The sequence below is a fragment of the Ictalurus furcatus genome, chromosome 15 (genome assembly GCF_023375685.1).
Source record: "Ictalurus furcatus strain D&B chromosome 15, Billie_1.0, whole genome shotgun sequence".
Lineage (NCBI taxonomy): Eukaryota > Metazoa > Chordata > Actinopteri > Siluriformes > Ictaluridae > Ictalurus > Ictalurus furcatus.
This window is the reverse complement of record NC_071269.1, coordinates 17105463-17120778: the sequence shown is the minus strand read 5'-3', so window position 1 is coordinate 17120778 and position 15316 is coordinate 17105463. Positions and strand designations below refer to the sequence as shown.

General features: G+C 39.2%; 1 protein-coding gene across 1 annotated transcript; it reads right to left on the bottom strand.

Annotated features, from left to right (window-relative positions):
- Positions 1-6281: 6281 nt before the first annotated feature.
- On the bottom strand, positions 6282-13868 carry gpr157 (G protein-coupled receptor 157). Its single transcript, XM_053644200.1, has 4 exons — positions 13091-13868; positions 10857-11070; positions 10110-10304; positions 6282-9134 (listed from the first exon to the last, which is right to left on the bottom strand). Exons 1-4 carry the CDS (start codon positions 13465-13467, stop codon positions 8910-8912), a joined length of 1011 nt encoding a protein of 336 aa, XP_053500175.1. The 5' UTR covers positions 13468-13868; the 3' UTR covers positions 6282-8909.
- Positions 13869-15316: the final 1448 nt, after the last annotated feature.

The following is a 15316-nucleotide window of genomic DNA, read 5'->3' as shown; positions in this document are numbered from 1 at the left end:
TATTAAAGGTAACAGGGTTGAGTGGATGTTGTGAGAACTAAAATGTAGTAACCTAAAAAATAAGATTTTTGAAGACTATTTCAAGGTAAAGTGCAGTTATTGTGAGCTGGATGGACATGTGATGGGCTGATTGACATTTCACTTATGGATATAATATCTTTTACTTTATATACAAATTTGTACATGTAATATCAGTGGGTCACAGATGGCACCCCAATCTTGCACGCCCATAAGCAGTGTGTACAGTAGACTGTTGAACTCAAGTTTATCAGATGAGGTATTAGAGGTACACTTCTGGAGTAAATATGGAGTACATTCTCACTTTGTGTACTGCCTTTCTTTAATAGATTGTGTAAAAATAGAACAAACAGACAGAGGAAAGAAACATAAGAGACCTCTGTCTGCTTATAGCATTTAAGGTGCATTTTTTTTAAAATCCTTGAGTTTGTTGTAACAGAAAAACCACGTATGGACATATGTAAGGGTGTTTTTTCTCTCCTGAATCCTGGGCTTTGTGTTTCAATGCCATCCTGTTTTGCATCTCAGAAACAGACTTAAATGTAGCCTGAGGCCAATGTTTGAGAGAAGACAAAAGCACTCGATAATGTACTTGCTTTCATCTAAAAGTACATCTATGTGCTGATTGTTCCTTGATAGATCTAGCTGATGCTATCTATACAGGTAAATTAACTTTGTATTGAACCAGGTACACATTTTGTAGGCTTAAAGTAAGTCCTCCTTTTTCTGATTCATTCACTAATTTGATGCAAAATCAGACTTCCCCAACCCTGACCTTATTCTGTCCTTGCCTGAAGAGAGCAATGCGAGCTCGGCTGACAGCTGAAGCGTGTAGGCAGTGTAAAGGCTTTTCGTCTGACGTGGCGAGAGAGGAAACACTGAAGGCTGTTTGGAACTGGTTCGAATCTTTTGTCAGGTCTGGTTTAACCCCCCAACTTTGATCACTGTAACAAGCAGTTGGCAGGAAAAGGAGGTCATGAACAGGCCATTTCCACTACCTTTGGGGCAGTTTCTAAAAGAAACCATTCTTGTCTGAGTAGGTCTTATTTCTCCTGGTGTGGAAGGTGGATACTGACTATGCAAAGCACACCAGCTCCCCCTACAGACATTAATGTAGATGACTTTGAGAGTCACTGGAAATGTATAGATCTATGTAGCATCTTACTGGCTGGCACTGTGACGCCATGACTCAGACTCATATTTCTGCAGTTTCTGCACTGGCTAAAGGAAGCACACATAGTCTATTATCATAAATTTGAATCAAGCCTGCAAATTTTAGTTTAACCTCATTTTGCATCCTGGATTATTATAGCTTTCATTGCTTTTAGGCAGTTGGGAATCATTTATATTACTAATTATGTTACAATAAAATAAAGAAATAATGTATCATACTTATTTATCCCTCGTACACTGTGTGCTTGTGCTCTCTTTACACACTGTGCAAACTTTTAATTAACACATCTACTGTTCCCTATTTCACACACACTTGCACAACAATGGTAGCCAGGTAACCAAAGGTCATTATCATCTGTCCACATGAGATATATGACCTCTGGTTTTCATATACAAAAGAATGTGAAGACCTCCTGGAAGGGGTAACAGAAGGATTTCTCAATGTCAGGAGATGGAGAAAAACCTTTAACGCAGTGTAGAGTAGGGTTTTTATGAGCAATTCACAATGTAGGTGTCTTCTGATGATAATAACACTGATGCAATTCTTGTGGATTTACTAACCAGCATTAATACGGGTGGCTGTGGCTCAGGTACTAGAGCGGGTTGTCCACTAATCGTAGGGTTGGTGGTTCGATTCCTGGCCCAGATGACTCCACATGCTGAAGTGTCCTTGGGCAAGACACTGAACCCTAAGTTGCTCCCGATGGTAAGTTAGCACCTTGCATGGCAGCTCTGCTACCATTGGTGTGTGAGTGTGTGTGTGTGTGTGAATGGGTGAATGAGAACCAGTGTAAAGTGCTTTGTAGAACTGTTAAGATTAAAAGCACTATATAAGTGCAGACCATTTACCATTTATCCAGCTGGACTGCCTAACCAGCATTATCTAATATTATCCACTTTTGGTAGGATTGTAGACAGATTCTCCAATCAGAAATGTGTAAACTAGTAGCATGACCACTGTTTCAGCATACAGTTGAGTACAAATGTTTGCACCTGTGTACTTCATCAAGATGAAACAAAAATGTTTAATGTGAACAGAAGTTCTTTCATTATCAAGTGATCAAAATGGTCTGAAAAAAAGATATCTTAAGATATTAATTGTTCAGGGGAACAGTGGCTTAATGGTTAGCTCATTTGCTCATTTGCCTCGCACCTCCGGGGTTGAATCCTGCCTCCACCCTGTGTGCATGGAGATTGCATCTTCGCCCCGTGCTTTGGGGTTTCCTCCTGGTTTCCTCGCCCAGTCCAAAGATGTGTTGTAGGCTGATTGGCATTTCCAGATTGTCCGTATTGTGTGAATGTGTGAGCGATTGTGCCCTGCGATGGGTTGGCACCCCATCTAGGCTATCCTCTCCCTTGCCCTCCCACCTGGGATAGGCTGTGTAGGATAGGCGGTATGGAAAATGGATGGATGATATTAATGGTTCATTCAGTCATCTTCAGTAACCATTTTGTCAGGGTTGCAGTGGATCTGGAGCCCATCTTAGGAACACTGATGCAAATCCATCACAAGGAATGATGCGCGCACACACTGGTATGTTTTTGGGAGGTGGGAGGAAACCAGTGAACCTTTAGGAAACCTACACAAACACAGGGAGAACATGTGCATCTCCACACCCAAGCTGAGAATTTGAATTTTTTTTCTTCTTCACTCATTGGTAGTGTCTTTGTGGCTATATTCCTTTTATGTTATAAAAGTAATATAGCCACATAAATTCATTTTATGAGTTATGGTTTTCACTAATATATACTTTTACACCCGTTTCCACTCTGAAGGTCTTGTGATATTTAATTTTCCCACTGAGGAACATAAAAAAAAAAACCCTAAAGCATATCAATGGGGATGCAAAATTTGAGCTTCCTGGTAAATATTACCACTGAAGACTCGGTTGCTATAATATTTCGGCTGGATATTTTAAGTGGTTATCAATGGGGAAACTAGTGAGACCACACACTTTTTGGTGACAATTAAATTAACATGGAATTTCTTTTGTAAATCAACTGTAAAATAAAGTTATATGCATATATTTGTTTTATCCAGAAACCAAGGGCGATGCACACTCTTACACCCAGTGTCTACTAGGTGTGTATACCTCAACTTTTCACGATACGATATGATTTTGATTCTTCGATCAATAATGCAATATTTGATGATGTCACAGAATCTGTTACAATCTAGTACAATACTATATGATTTGATGTACAAACCTGCATAATAATAATAATAATAATAATAATAATAATAATAATAAATTTATGATTGATGTCTCAATTCATTTCAGCCATTTGCCTTTTAAACTGACACATCAATCCAAATTGTCCAATCACTGCACCCCTATAATGCATAATGTGTCTGTAGCGGTAATGTTTGAGAAATAAAGTAGCATCTGTTTAAGGCATAGCATCAGAGCCTTTCCTGTCAGTTTTACCAATTCTGGATGGGACTTGTCCAGAAAAGTCTTTTCTAACCCCCTTTATAAACACATTTTAATTAATCAGTAATTCTCACTGGTCTGGAAATGTTCTTTTTAACCTTCAAGCAGTGGTGCTCTATGGCATCAGCTCAAGCAGCTGTCATTGCATAATCAACAATCTACTATCTGAATAAAGAAGTTGTGGTAATGTATTTTACCTCTGTGCTTTGCACCTAGCTCCCCTGTCGCAGACTTAATGAATTAAGTGGGCAGACAGCCAAAACACCAAGAGGGAAAGTACAAGAACTCTAGAAGAGTGTGTATTGAATGACATAATTCGCTGGGTGTAGAAAGCTGCCAAAACACTGTGCTCATGCCAGTATAAAGGAATGATAAAACATTCCTTGTACAGCATCTCAACAATTATTATTGTAGAATGTGCCTCTGTTAAAAGTTCATAGGGCTTAGATTCACAATTAATCAGTGTACCTCTGCATTTACATTACATCAGTACAGTTTTTTTTTTTTTTTTTTTTTTTTTACGTTTCCAAATTATTACAATCTACAGTATATCAAAGATGAAAATATTTGGAGAGACTCAATTATCATATGCAATTTTCTGGAGATTACACAATTCATAAATTAGAAGAAAAAAAATATTGCATCAGCACAAGCTTATTCAAGTTGTTCTGATGTTAGAGAGTTTAACCTTAATGGCAGATGGACTAGTAAAGAAAAACAGTTTTTACCCTTGAAAATAGTGTACAAATAACTGAAAACAAGGATCAAATCATTTTCATCTATTATCCGTCATCTCAAGGTCACAATACTACAATACGTCGAACTTGCAAGAATATTAACAATGAACAGTCACAGTTTCTCTCCATGATTGTTAATGAATGATCAAATAATTTTCCATCTCTATACATTTATGGCATTTGGCAGACGGCCTTATCCAGAGCAACTTACATTCATCTCATTTATACATTTGAGGGTTAAGGGCCTTGCTCAAGGGCCCAGCAGTGGCAGCTTGGCAGTACTGGGATTTCAACTCATGATCTTCTGGGGAAAAGTCCAACGTCTTAACCACTAAGCTACCACTACCCAGATACCACTATAACACCCAGACCATATCTGAGGATGTCTGAAGAATTGCTCAGTCGACAGTAGGGGTCTCTGTGCGACTGGGATTGACTCCCTCCTGCAGTGCAGCACTGCAGACTGCCTCATTCCTATTCCTCCCTGAACAACTCATTAATCTTATTGATTGTAGCGTACCTCGTCAGCTTAAACAGGAGGGACTTGGCTCTTTTATTTCTGCAGTGCACGGGACAAACGCTGAGCTGAGGTTTGAAAAGAGTAGTGTGACCACACAGCATGGTCTTTAAAGGCGTTTTTTTATGTGTGGGATGTTCCTCTGCAGTGTCATAAAGCATTAGTATGAGGGAATGTGCACCGTCCAGGAACCGGACACTGAGAGAGAAAAAAAAGGATAGTGCAAGTTTACAGTATTCAATAAATTGTATTGAGAGCACAACCCTGAGGTGTAGTGATACAGGCTAGGTCAAGGTCAACAGCTCAGTATTAACTGGGCAGCATTGTAGCAAACAAACTGGAGGTGGCTGGGGGAAATGTGATAAGGTTGTAATATATAGTGCACACACAGAACATGAAAATGAGCCTTAATAAGGGAATTAATATATTACACTTATACATCAATTCATCTTGGTGAATTAGGTTCTAGATCTGCAGAATCTGGAGATTGGTGGATCTGGAATTTATCCTGGGAACACTTGGCACAAGGCAGGAATACACCCTAGATCGGACGCCAGTCCAACGCAGGGCACCATGCATACACTCACACGCTGGTTCAGAGGGAAATGAAGAGTTGCTAATCCACCTGCAGGCATGTATAGGAGAATATGCAAAACTCCACACAATCAGTAACCTGAACCCAGGATCAAACCTGGGACCCTAGAGCTAATAGGCAGCAAAAGTATCCTCTGCACCATGCTGCATGATACTGAATATTTTATATTTCTTTAACACAGTAATATTTAATGTTTGCTTATAGACATAATCCATATGTGCACAACTCCAGTCCTAGAGGAGTACAGTTTGACGATTTATCTGCTCCAACATGCTCCAAATAAAATGCTAAATTTATTTTCATGTGAAAAGAGGACTTTGGACCACTGAGCAACGGTCCAGTTCTTTTTTTTTAGCGCAGCTAAGACACATATGCATAAATTAACAAACTTTTCAGAAGGTTGACATTTCTGTATTATAAATATATAAACTTTATTCTAATATTTTGAGATACTGGATTTTTGATTTCCATGAGCTGTAAGCTGGAATCATCAAGATTAAAACAAAAAAGCTTGAAATATTTCACTTTATGTGCAAGGAATCTAGAATATATGAAAGCTCCACTTTTTGAATTAAATTACAGAAAAAAAAAGAACTTTTCCACGATATTCAAATTTTTTGAGATGCACCTGTATGTGTGTGTATATATGTGTATGTGTATATATATATATATATATATATATATATATATATATATATATATATATATATATATATATATATATACACACACATACACACACACACACACACATCAGCCTGACCTTTGAAATGCACAGTTTGTAATATTTCTGCGCTGCACGATATGCCCCAGTCAGCTGTGATAACTGTAAAGAGCACAGCCATGAAGTGGTACACTACACAAACTCACAGAAAGGAGCCACCAGGTCCTGAAGTGTGTAGCACTACAAAAATCACCTAATCTCTGCTGCATCCCTCACTACAGAGTTCCAAACTGACTCTGGAAGCAACAACAGCACAAGATTTGTGCATCTGGAGCTTTATGAAATTTTTCATTTAAGGTTTCCATGGCCGAGCAACTGTACACAAGCCTTAGATCCTTATGTGCAATGCCAAATGTGGCTGAAGTGTTGTAACGCACGCTGCCACTGAACTCTGGAGCAGTGCAGACTAGTTCTCTGGAGTGACGAATCACACTTTATTGTCTGGCTGAACGAATCTGATCTTGGGGGATGCCAAAACGCTACCTACTAGAATGCACAGTGCCAAGAGTAAATTTGATAATGGTCTGGGGCTGTTTTTCAGGGTTTGGACAAGGCCCCTTAGTTCAAGTGAAGGGCAATGTTAATGCTACAGCATACAATAACGTTTTAGACAATTGTATGCTTCCAACTTTGTGGCCACAGTTTGGGGAAGGCCCTTTCCTGTTCCAGCATGACTATGCCCCTGTCCTCAACAGGAGGTCCATAAAGCCATGGTTTGACAAGTTTGGTGTGGGCAGTGGTTTACTGATCATTGAAGGCACTGGACTACTGATTGCAAGATCACGTGTTCAAATCGTGGCACCGCCAACCTGCTACTGCTGTGCCCTTGAGCAAGGCCCTTAACCATCAACTGCAGTTGTATAAATTGATAAATCTAAGTCACTCTGAATAAAGGTGTCTGCCAAATGCTGTAAATGTAATTGAGGAACTCCAGTGGCCTGCGCAGAGCCTTGACGTCACCCTCACGGAACACTGAAATGTTAATTGTGAGCCAGCTCTTTTCATCCAACATCACTGCCCGATCACACAGTCTTCACGCAGTGAAATGACCAAACTATGCTGGACTCTGGCCCTCCTGAACAGGATTTTTACACTACTGATAGCAGTATGTAGATAAGCTCTTGACTAGACCGCTAAATAAATTAATCATAAAACCATAGTTAGCTTATCTCAGTTTAAGTAAACTGTAGCACTGTAGCATAACGTAATATGTTGTTGTTAGTTTTGAGCAATCACAAGACTTGCTTGTCAATAGCTGTTGCCTCCGGAGTAGATTCGGCATGGCACTGTGTCACATGCTTAATGAAATTTTTTTCGAACAGACACTTCCTCTTGTCTGCTCTCTAGCTCTGACTCTAGCTCCAAGAATGGTAAACATTAGCTTGGAGTTAAAAGTGTTTTTTAGTGAGTTTTACCAGCTACACTAGTACTGGTGTGCACGGTGGCTTAGTGGTTAGCACGTTCGCCTCACACCTCCAGGGTTGTGGGTATTATTCCCACCGTGGCCCTGTGTGTTCGGAGTTTGCATGTTCTCCCTGTGCTGCGGGGGTTTCCTCAGGGTACTCCGGTTTCCTCCCCCAGTCCAAAGACATGCATGGTAGGTTGATTAGCATGTCTAAAGTGTCCCTAGAGTATGAATGGGTGTGTGTGTGTGTGATTGTGTGCCCTGCGATGGATTGACACCCTGTCCAGGGTGTACCCCGCCTTGTGCCCCATGCTCCCTGAGATAGGCTCCAGGTTCCCCGTGACCCTGAAAAGGATAAGCGGTATAGAAGATGGATGGATGGACAGACTAGTACTGGCTTGGCTGGACATGAAATGTGGAGACTATGACTGACTTAATGAAGAATTATCAAAGAGGCGGATGATGTTTCAGTGTGCTAACCATCACAAACACGGATAACATAATGAAACACAGTGACACTGGAATATGTTCAAATGACTCTTGGTCAGTGTAATTTTACTAAACAAAACTAAAAACAAGAACAAACCATAACAAATTCATAAAAAACAATATTTGCAAATCAATAAAGTGTACTATGCAAAAGCCACAAATTCCCCTTTTTGACTGAATCTTATTCAAATAACACATTTCACTATAAAGATGAATGATCTGAAGCAGTAATGTTTTTCCAGATATCCTGTAGATTTCACCATTACGTTTAATAGAAAACAGTCTGGTTACAGTTAAATAAAAAAAGACAAGCTACATATCCAACTTTGTTTCAAAGACAATGTTAGTCCATTTCAAGGCACTCTGTTCTGGGAGATGTGTTTAGTCAGGTAAATTGACTGAGGTATTTGAATAGTGTGTTCACAGTATGTTCAGTGTTTTGGTCACTAAATTATAAATGACCTCTAAACCCTCACATCCCTGAGCTGAAGATTAAGTGGGAAAAAAAAAGTGCCAGCATACAAAACGGCACTGCTACATCGTGAATATAAAGCGCACTTGGACTCTATGGACTGCAGCATGTGACTGTAGTCTTCTTTAATCCTCGCAGGCACTCCACACACACACACACACACACACACACGCTCCTCCGTGTAGAAAGCATGGCGGACTTCACTTTAGTTTATTGACTTTTCTGCAAAAGGACACCTTTCTAGAAGCTGCAGACCTGCTCGATTGAGCGTGGTGCTCCAGCTAAGGTGCTCCAGCTAAGGTGCTGAAGGTCAACAAGCCACAGGGTTTTCACTTTAACACTTACTACTCCTCATCCTCGCTTACGTCCACTTCCGTGTGGGACACACTGCGCCCGTCTGTGTGAGAAAGTGAGCGTGTGTGAGCTGTGAATTGGGATTGCATGTCTGAGTTGCTCAGTGCGTCATGGCTTCGGCAGCACAGCCAAGCCACTAGTCTTGCGCGCACTGGCCGAGTGCACAGAACGAACATGATGCAGTTTGCGGCTCCTTGAAACGTGTTCCCGATTCCCTGCACAAAAAAGCAAAAAAAAAACCAAACAAACAAAGCAGAGCACATTTGAATTTCACCTTCATTTTAACTGTGAATCCTAGAGGTTCACATACTTTTTCCACTCACAGATATGTAATATTGGAATAAGTTAATAATAAGTTAAATATTATTAGCGGCTGTGGCTCAGTTGGTAGAGCGGGTTGTCCACTAATCGTAGGGTTGGCGGTTCGATTCCCAGCCCACGTGACTCCACATGCCGAAGTGCCCTTGGGCAAGACACTGAACCCCAAGTTGCTCCCGATGGCAAGTTAGCACCTTGCATGGCAGCTCTGCTACCATTGGTGGGTGAGGTGTGTGTGTGTGTGTGTGTGTGTGAGAATGGGTGAATGAGATACAATGTAAAGCGCTTTGGATAAAAGGGCTATATAAGCGCACCATTTATTTACCAAATAATAATAAGTTACCAAGTGTAATATCTTTGTCTCATTTGTTTAATGAGAGAAAGATTGTCTACTTTTATGACTTGATGATGTTTAATGTCGTATTTATGCAGAAGGGTTCAGAAACTTTCAAGCGCCACTGTATAGAACATGAGGAGGAACTCATGCTTAAACACAAGTAGGTTCAGTTCTGTGAGACTAAGCTACATTTACAATCTTCTCCACGATAAAGTTCACTATACCTCAGAACATAACACTTCTTTACAATACATAAACAAAGCTAGTTTTTCTAAAATGTCATGATTTTGTATCATGTTTCGGGTTGTTGTCCTGTTGCAGGGTACAAGCAAAGTAATCTTTGTAGATCACTTTTTTTATGGTGAATTGTTTGTATATTTTATTTTTTGTGCTCAACTTTATACACTTGCATTGCGTTCTACCTCACTAGTAACTCACACTGGAAAAAAAAACTATTCGAATATGAATAAATCCTGAATCTTTACACAATTTTTATTTGTATTTTATTTGGTGGAGCTGTGTGGGTCTTGCTTACGTGTAAGGTGACCAGCACAGGGTTCTGTCCGGCAGGAGAGCGAGCGAGCAGTAGCACGAAGCGAACAGTGCTCCATATGCGCAGTGCGATGAAGATGATGGGGATGAGGGTGAGCTTTCTGTCTGCCATTGCAGGAATTGAGTGGGAAAGTCGGTTACAGGCCAAGATGGGTCGGTACTCTGAGAGGGCTGCATGCTGAAAAGAAAAATGCAAGATGTTTACTACAAATAAGAATCAGCAACTGGAACTGTGAAGGTTTATTTTCCTGGATCTTGAAGCCAATGTCATGGATTTATGATTGGCTGTCATAAAAGAACACACCCAGTTACTGAAACAATAAAATGAAAATGAATACCAATTTCAGTCAGCTATATGATGAGAGTAAAGCTGGATTTAGCACTGGGTAACTGGTTTATGTGGCGTCATAATACAGAAAATGGGGTGAATTATGAAGCTTGTGTCCAGATACTACTCTCTACTAAACTCCATTCATCCCATAAAGCAAAATACAAGCAGAAAATTAAGAGCTGATAAAAAAAAAAACCTTAATGTATTGTGCTCAATTTTCCAACTCTTAAGCACATAAGAACAAGAATATGGCAAACCAAAGACGAATGTATAGTACATAAGTAGAAAGCCTCACTAGTTCCACATGGTGCAGTATCTATACTGAAAGCACAAGCACAGACAGTTTCACAATGTGACATATCTATAATGAAAGCACAAGCATAGACACCAGTGGCTTACCGCTTTGTGGATGTGCCTCTTAATGAGGATGTAAAGCAAAGGCAGTATCACATAAGCAAGCAGTTCCCATATCTTGCCAGTCAGTAGCATCCACAGCACGTGATCGTCTTCCTCAATGCTGATCCAGCACCATCCGACGGAAACCTCGGACGCATCATAGCCGATCTTCTGCATGGACACAGCTGCTACTGTGATGGCCAGGGGAACACCCCAACTATAACAAACAGTATTAGATGAAAACACAGCAGTCGGTTATACAGTGTTGGACAAATTGGTGGTGGCATTTACTGACCTTCGGCTACAGCGCTTCATACAGTTGGATACTCTCGTTGCGTTGAAACATGTTAAATAATTTATTGTGAACCTGTTATGTACAGAGTACTGTCTTGATGGTTTTTTAACTTATCTCCACCAATAATAAGGACTTGCCTCATGTGGGGTTTCCTGAGATTTAAACGAAGAAAGATTTACCTGAATAAAATACAGCCACAAGTGGTGATCTGTGGGGTCCAAGCACCCTTCACAAATAGCACCCCAAGTGGCCGGTTCTTGTCAATGTAAATAGTTTAAATCATAAACACTTACGGGATCACAGTTTATCATACTACTCAATGCTCAATGCTAACCTTGTAAATGGTCTGCTGATTGGCTGCTAGCAGCCATGTTTTTAAATAACACAGTCATCATTAAAAATCCACTTACAGATTGGCACAAAGACACAGTACACAATTTAAGATCAATCAAAATGTAATTAAATATATAGATTACCAGATTCAAGGTTTGGATTGAATTGGATTCAGCGCATTTTGAATGACTAAGAATTTGGTTGATGAACCTGCAGATCAAATCAATAACAATGTCGATGAATCTATTGAATCTTTGAAACAAATATTTAGAACATGGTGAAGATGTGTCAGCATGTGCCATATATAACAAAATGAGGATGTGAAACTCTGAAGCTCAATGAAACTATCACTCTTATGCAGTGTACAGTTTACGTCTTGGGTCTATTTTAAAAGATGTAGGGGAAGACTGACAGAAATGAAAGAGAAATAACTTATGTATAATACACAGGGTGTCCCAAAAGTCTCCATACATAAGGGGGGTGGTAACAATTTTTTTTTAAGCAAAAATGCCCTGCAAAATTTTTCATTCTTTATATATATATATATATATATATATATATATATATATATATATATATATATATATATATATATATATATATATATACACACACACACACACACACACACATATATATATACATATACATATATATACACACACACACACACATATATACATGCATATATATATATATACACATACACACATACACATACATTCCCTCAAATAACCTTTAAGAATGTCTTTGACAAAAGTCAAAGGGGCAGTGGTGGCTCTCGGTGGTTAAAGGCTCTGGGTTACTGATCAAAAGGTCCGGAGTTCAAGCCCCAGCACTGCCAAGCTACCTCTGCTGGGCCCTTGGGCAAGGCCCTTAACCCTCAATTGCTCAGATGTATAAATGAATGTAATAAGTGCAAGTCGCTCTGGATAATTCCGTAAATGTAAAAGAAGAGCATACTGAAATCATTCTCATGGCTGGATCTGGAAGCTGTTCCAAGGTTGTGATGGACTTCAACAGGACACACATCTCACACACACACACACACTGTTGCCAAACTTATAAACAAATTCAAAAAGACTGGAAGTGTTGAGGACCAACCGAGAAGTGGACAACCATGAACTGGCGTACATAGTCCCCTGCGTATGGAGACTTTTGGGACAGCCTGTAGATTCAGTGGACAGTTTGTTAGGCACACCTTATACAGTAGTGCGCTCAGAAAAAGGGTCCTAATCTAATCTACCTAGAAAGGTGCACATGTACCTTTAAAACTTTACTTTAAAAGCTAATTACAGTCTAATGATTACATATATCCATACCTACATGTGAAAGATAAATATTAAAAGCTGCAGAAGATAAGGGACTAACCTCAGAGACAAGGAAAGGAACAGATTAGTAGGCCTAACATTTTTTTCTTCTCTTGCCTGAAAGTATACGGAGTGCACTATATGTGTCAGGTTGTGCTACAGTGATGCACACTGATGATCAAATACATTTCTGCTAACCAGAAACAGAGGAACAGACTGTAAACACAGGTCACCAAAGTGGGAAGTTGTCGTTTGAATAATAAAGCTCATGTAGCCTGGAAAACAAGCAGCCATGCTACCTGATGAGATGAAAATACAAGACCAAACTGTCGGCTTGTCTCTGACTGGACTGCACGATGAAGATGTACAGGTACACAGCAATAGCCACGGTCCAGAAGAAGGAGCTCGTGTTGGAGAAAGTGGATATAGCTCCTTGAGTGACGCAGTCCCAAGTGTTCGCGTTAAAAACCTTATAAACTCCATAAGAGTAGGAGACGGCGGAGAGGAAATCGGCTACAGAGAGGAAGACTAAAAGCTGCCTCGGTGTGGTTCTCAGGTCGGGCCACTTCGCGTACGTGCTCACAACCAGCACAGAGCCCAACGCCGAGAGAACACACGACAACAACACCACAACCTGCTCATACACAGCCACGTCCGTCTGCTCCAACACCGCCATGACTTCCTCAAACAACTCCTCGGACCGGATTAGGAACTGATTTAATGTGTGAGGAAAGTCAGGCGTCTCCAGGTCACTTGGTTTCGGCGACGCGTTGCAGTGTTTTAACGTACAGGAGACTTTTCATTCCTGGTGAACTACAAAATGGCCTTCGTTTTATTCTTACACACACTCTAATAAATCAGGTCAGGAAAGTTTCGTCACTTGGAAAACCACGAAATTGTGTGTGCGTGTTTGTGTGTGAGAGCGAAAGCTTCTCCATGTCACTTTAACTCCTCCCAGTATAAGATATCAACGCTTAATAACCAAACTAAAACTAATGTAGTACAGGGTTCTGTTTTTATTTATTTATTTATATATTTAAATCTCATATTTGATCAGTCTGCTGAAATAATCTTTCTTTCTTTCTTTCTTTCCTATGGTTTGATTATTTCTATTTTCGTAGTCTCATATAATATTAAGAGTAGCCGATTTACATATTCCTTTATATATAAAAGGAACAAGCGAAACAATTAACAGCAAATGATTATACTGTATATGTTAATATATTTATTATTGATTATTTAAATAATAATTATATAATAATAAAAAAAGTTATTCCATTTGTAGTAATACCAAGTGGACAGTAGATGGCGCCATAAACCATGAGGCTAAATCAACAGCGCTTTTACAGCGTCGAAGTGAATGTACACAGTAACTGAAGGAGATAAATGTATTACTTTTCATGACTGATTTATTTTAGAGTTATTTAAATGGGAAGAAAATGTAACCATAACTATAAATGTAGTCTATATATTTTTTAAAGACAGACAGTGATTTCCCTGATGAATAAACAAACAAACAAACAAACAAACATTATAAACCCTTGTAGTGTTTATAATGGGTTTAATGGTTATAATGGGATTTGTATTGGTTTTAATGGAAACTGTAATGGTCCCTGTGGGTCTCTACTGGTAATTTGTTAATTTCTATTGGTGGCATGTTATGTCTAGTGGATACCATTAAGGACCTACGACCTTAATACTTTCTACTACGTAATGGAAACCATTTGATAATGGCTGATGGTTTGTAATGGTATCTGTAGTGGAAACAATTAGATTTTCTATAATGGTTTCTCTCTTTTTTTTTTACTCCAGTTGTCCTACTCTTCTTAGCTTTCAATCCCGAATCACTAAATTGTGTGATGATGTTCAGCTAATACAGATGCAGGCTAATTCTGTGAACATTATCAAAATAAAATAAATAAATAAAAGATACTAAACTGTCCCTTTCAGTGTACATCTTTTGTACCTGTATTTTCCACATAAGTGAATATAGTGTATGTTTGAAACTCGTTGAACCGACATAATTGCACCAAAAGCGTCACATGAACATTTACTTTGTAATTTTGGATACAGTTTGTACGTTAATTATTTTTCCCTAAAGGTGACTAGAACAGATATCTTTTTTTTTTTTTTTTTTTTAGATGTAACAAGCAGTTGAACATTGTTTTAAGTTAATATCATCTATTTTTGTTACTTTTTAAATTATTTTTAGTAATAAGATGAATACATTCAGTGAACATGGATATGTGCAAATATAGAAATGCAGAAAAAGAAACACAAGAGAAAAGAGGTAGGCTAGGTTATAGAAAGAAAGTATCCAATATCTCTTTTTATCAGTATCAGTATCAGTCTAGCCTCATCAGTCTTTTGTGAGCTAATGAAAATTGATATGGAGATATCCATCCATCCATCTTCTATACTGCTTATCCTTCAGAGTCACGGGCAACCTGGGGCCTATCCCAGGGAGCATCGGTACACCCTGGACAGGGTGATATGGAGATATGGACTTTAATATTATTTGACAC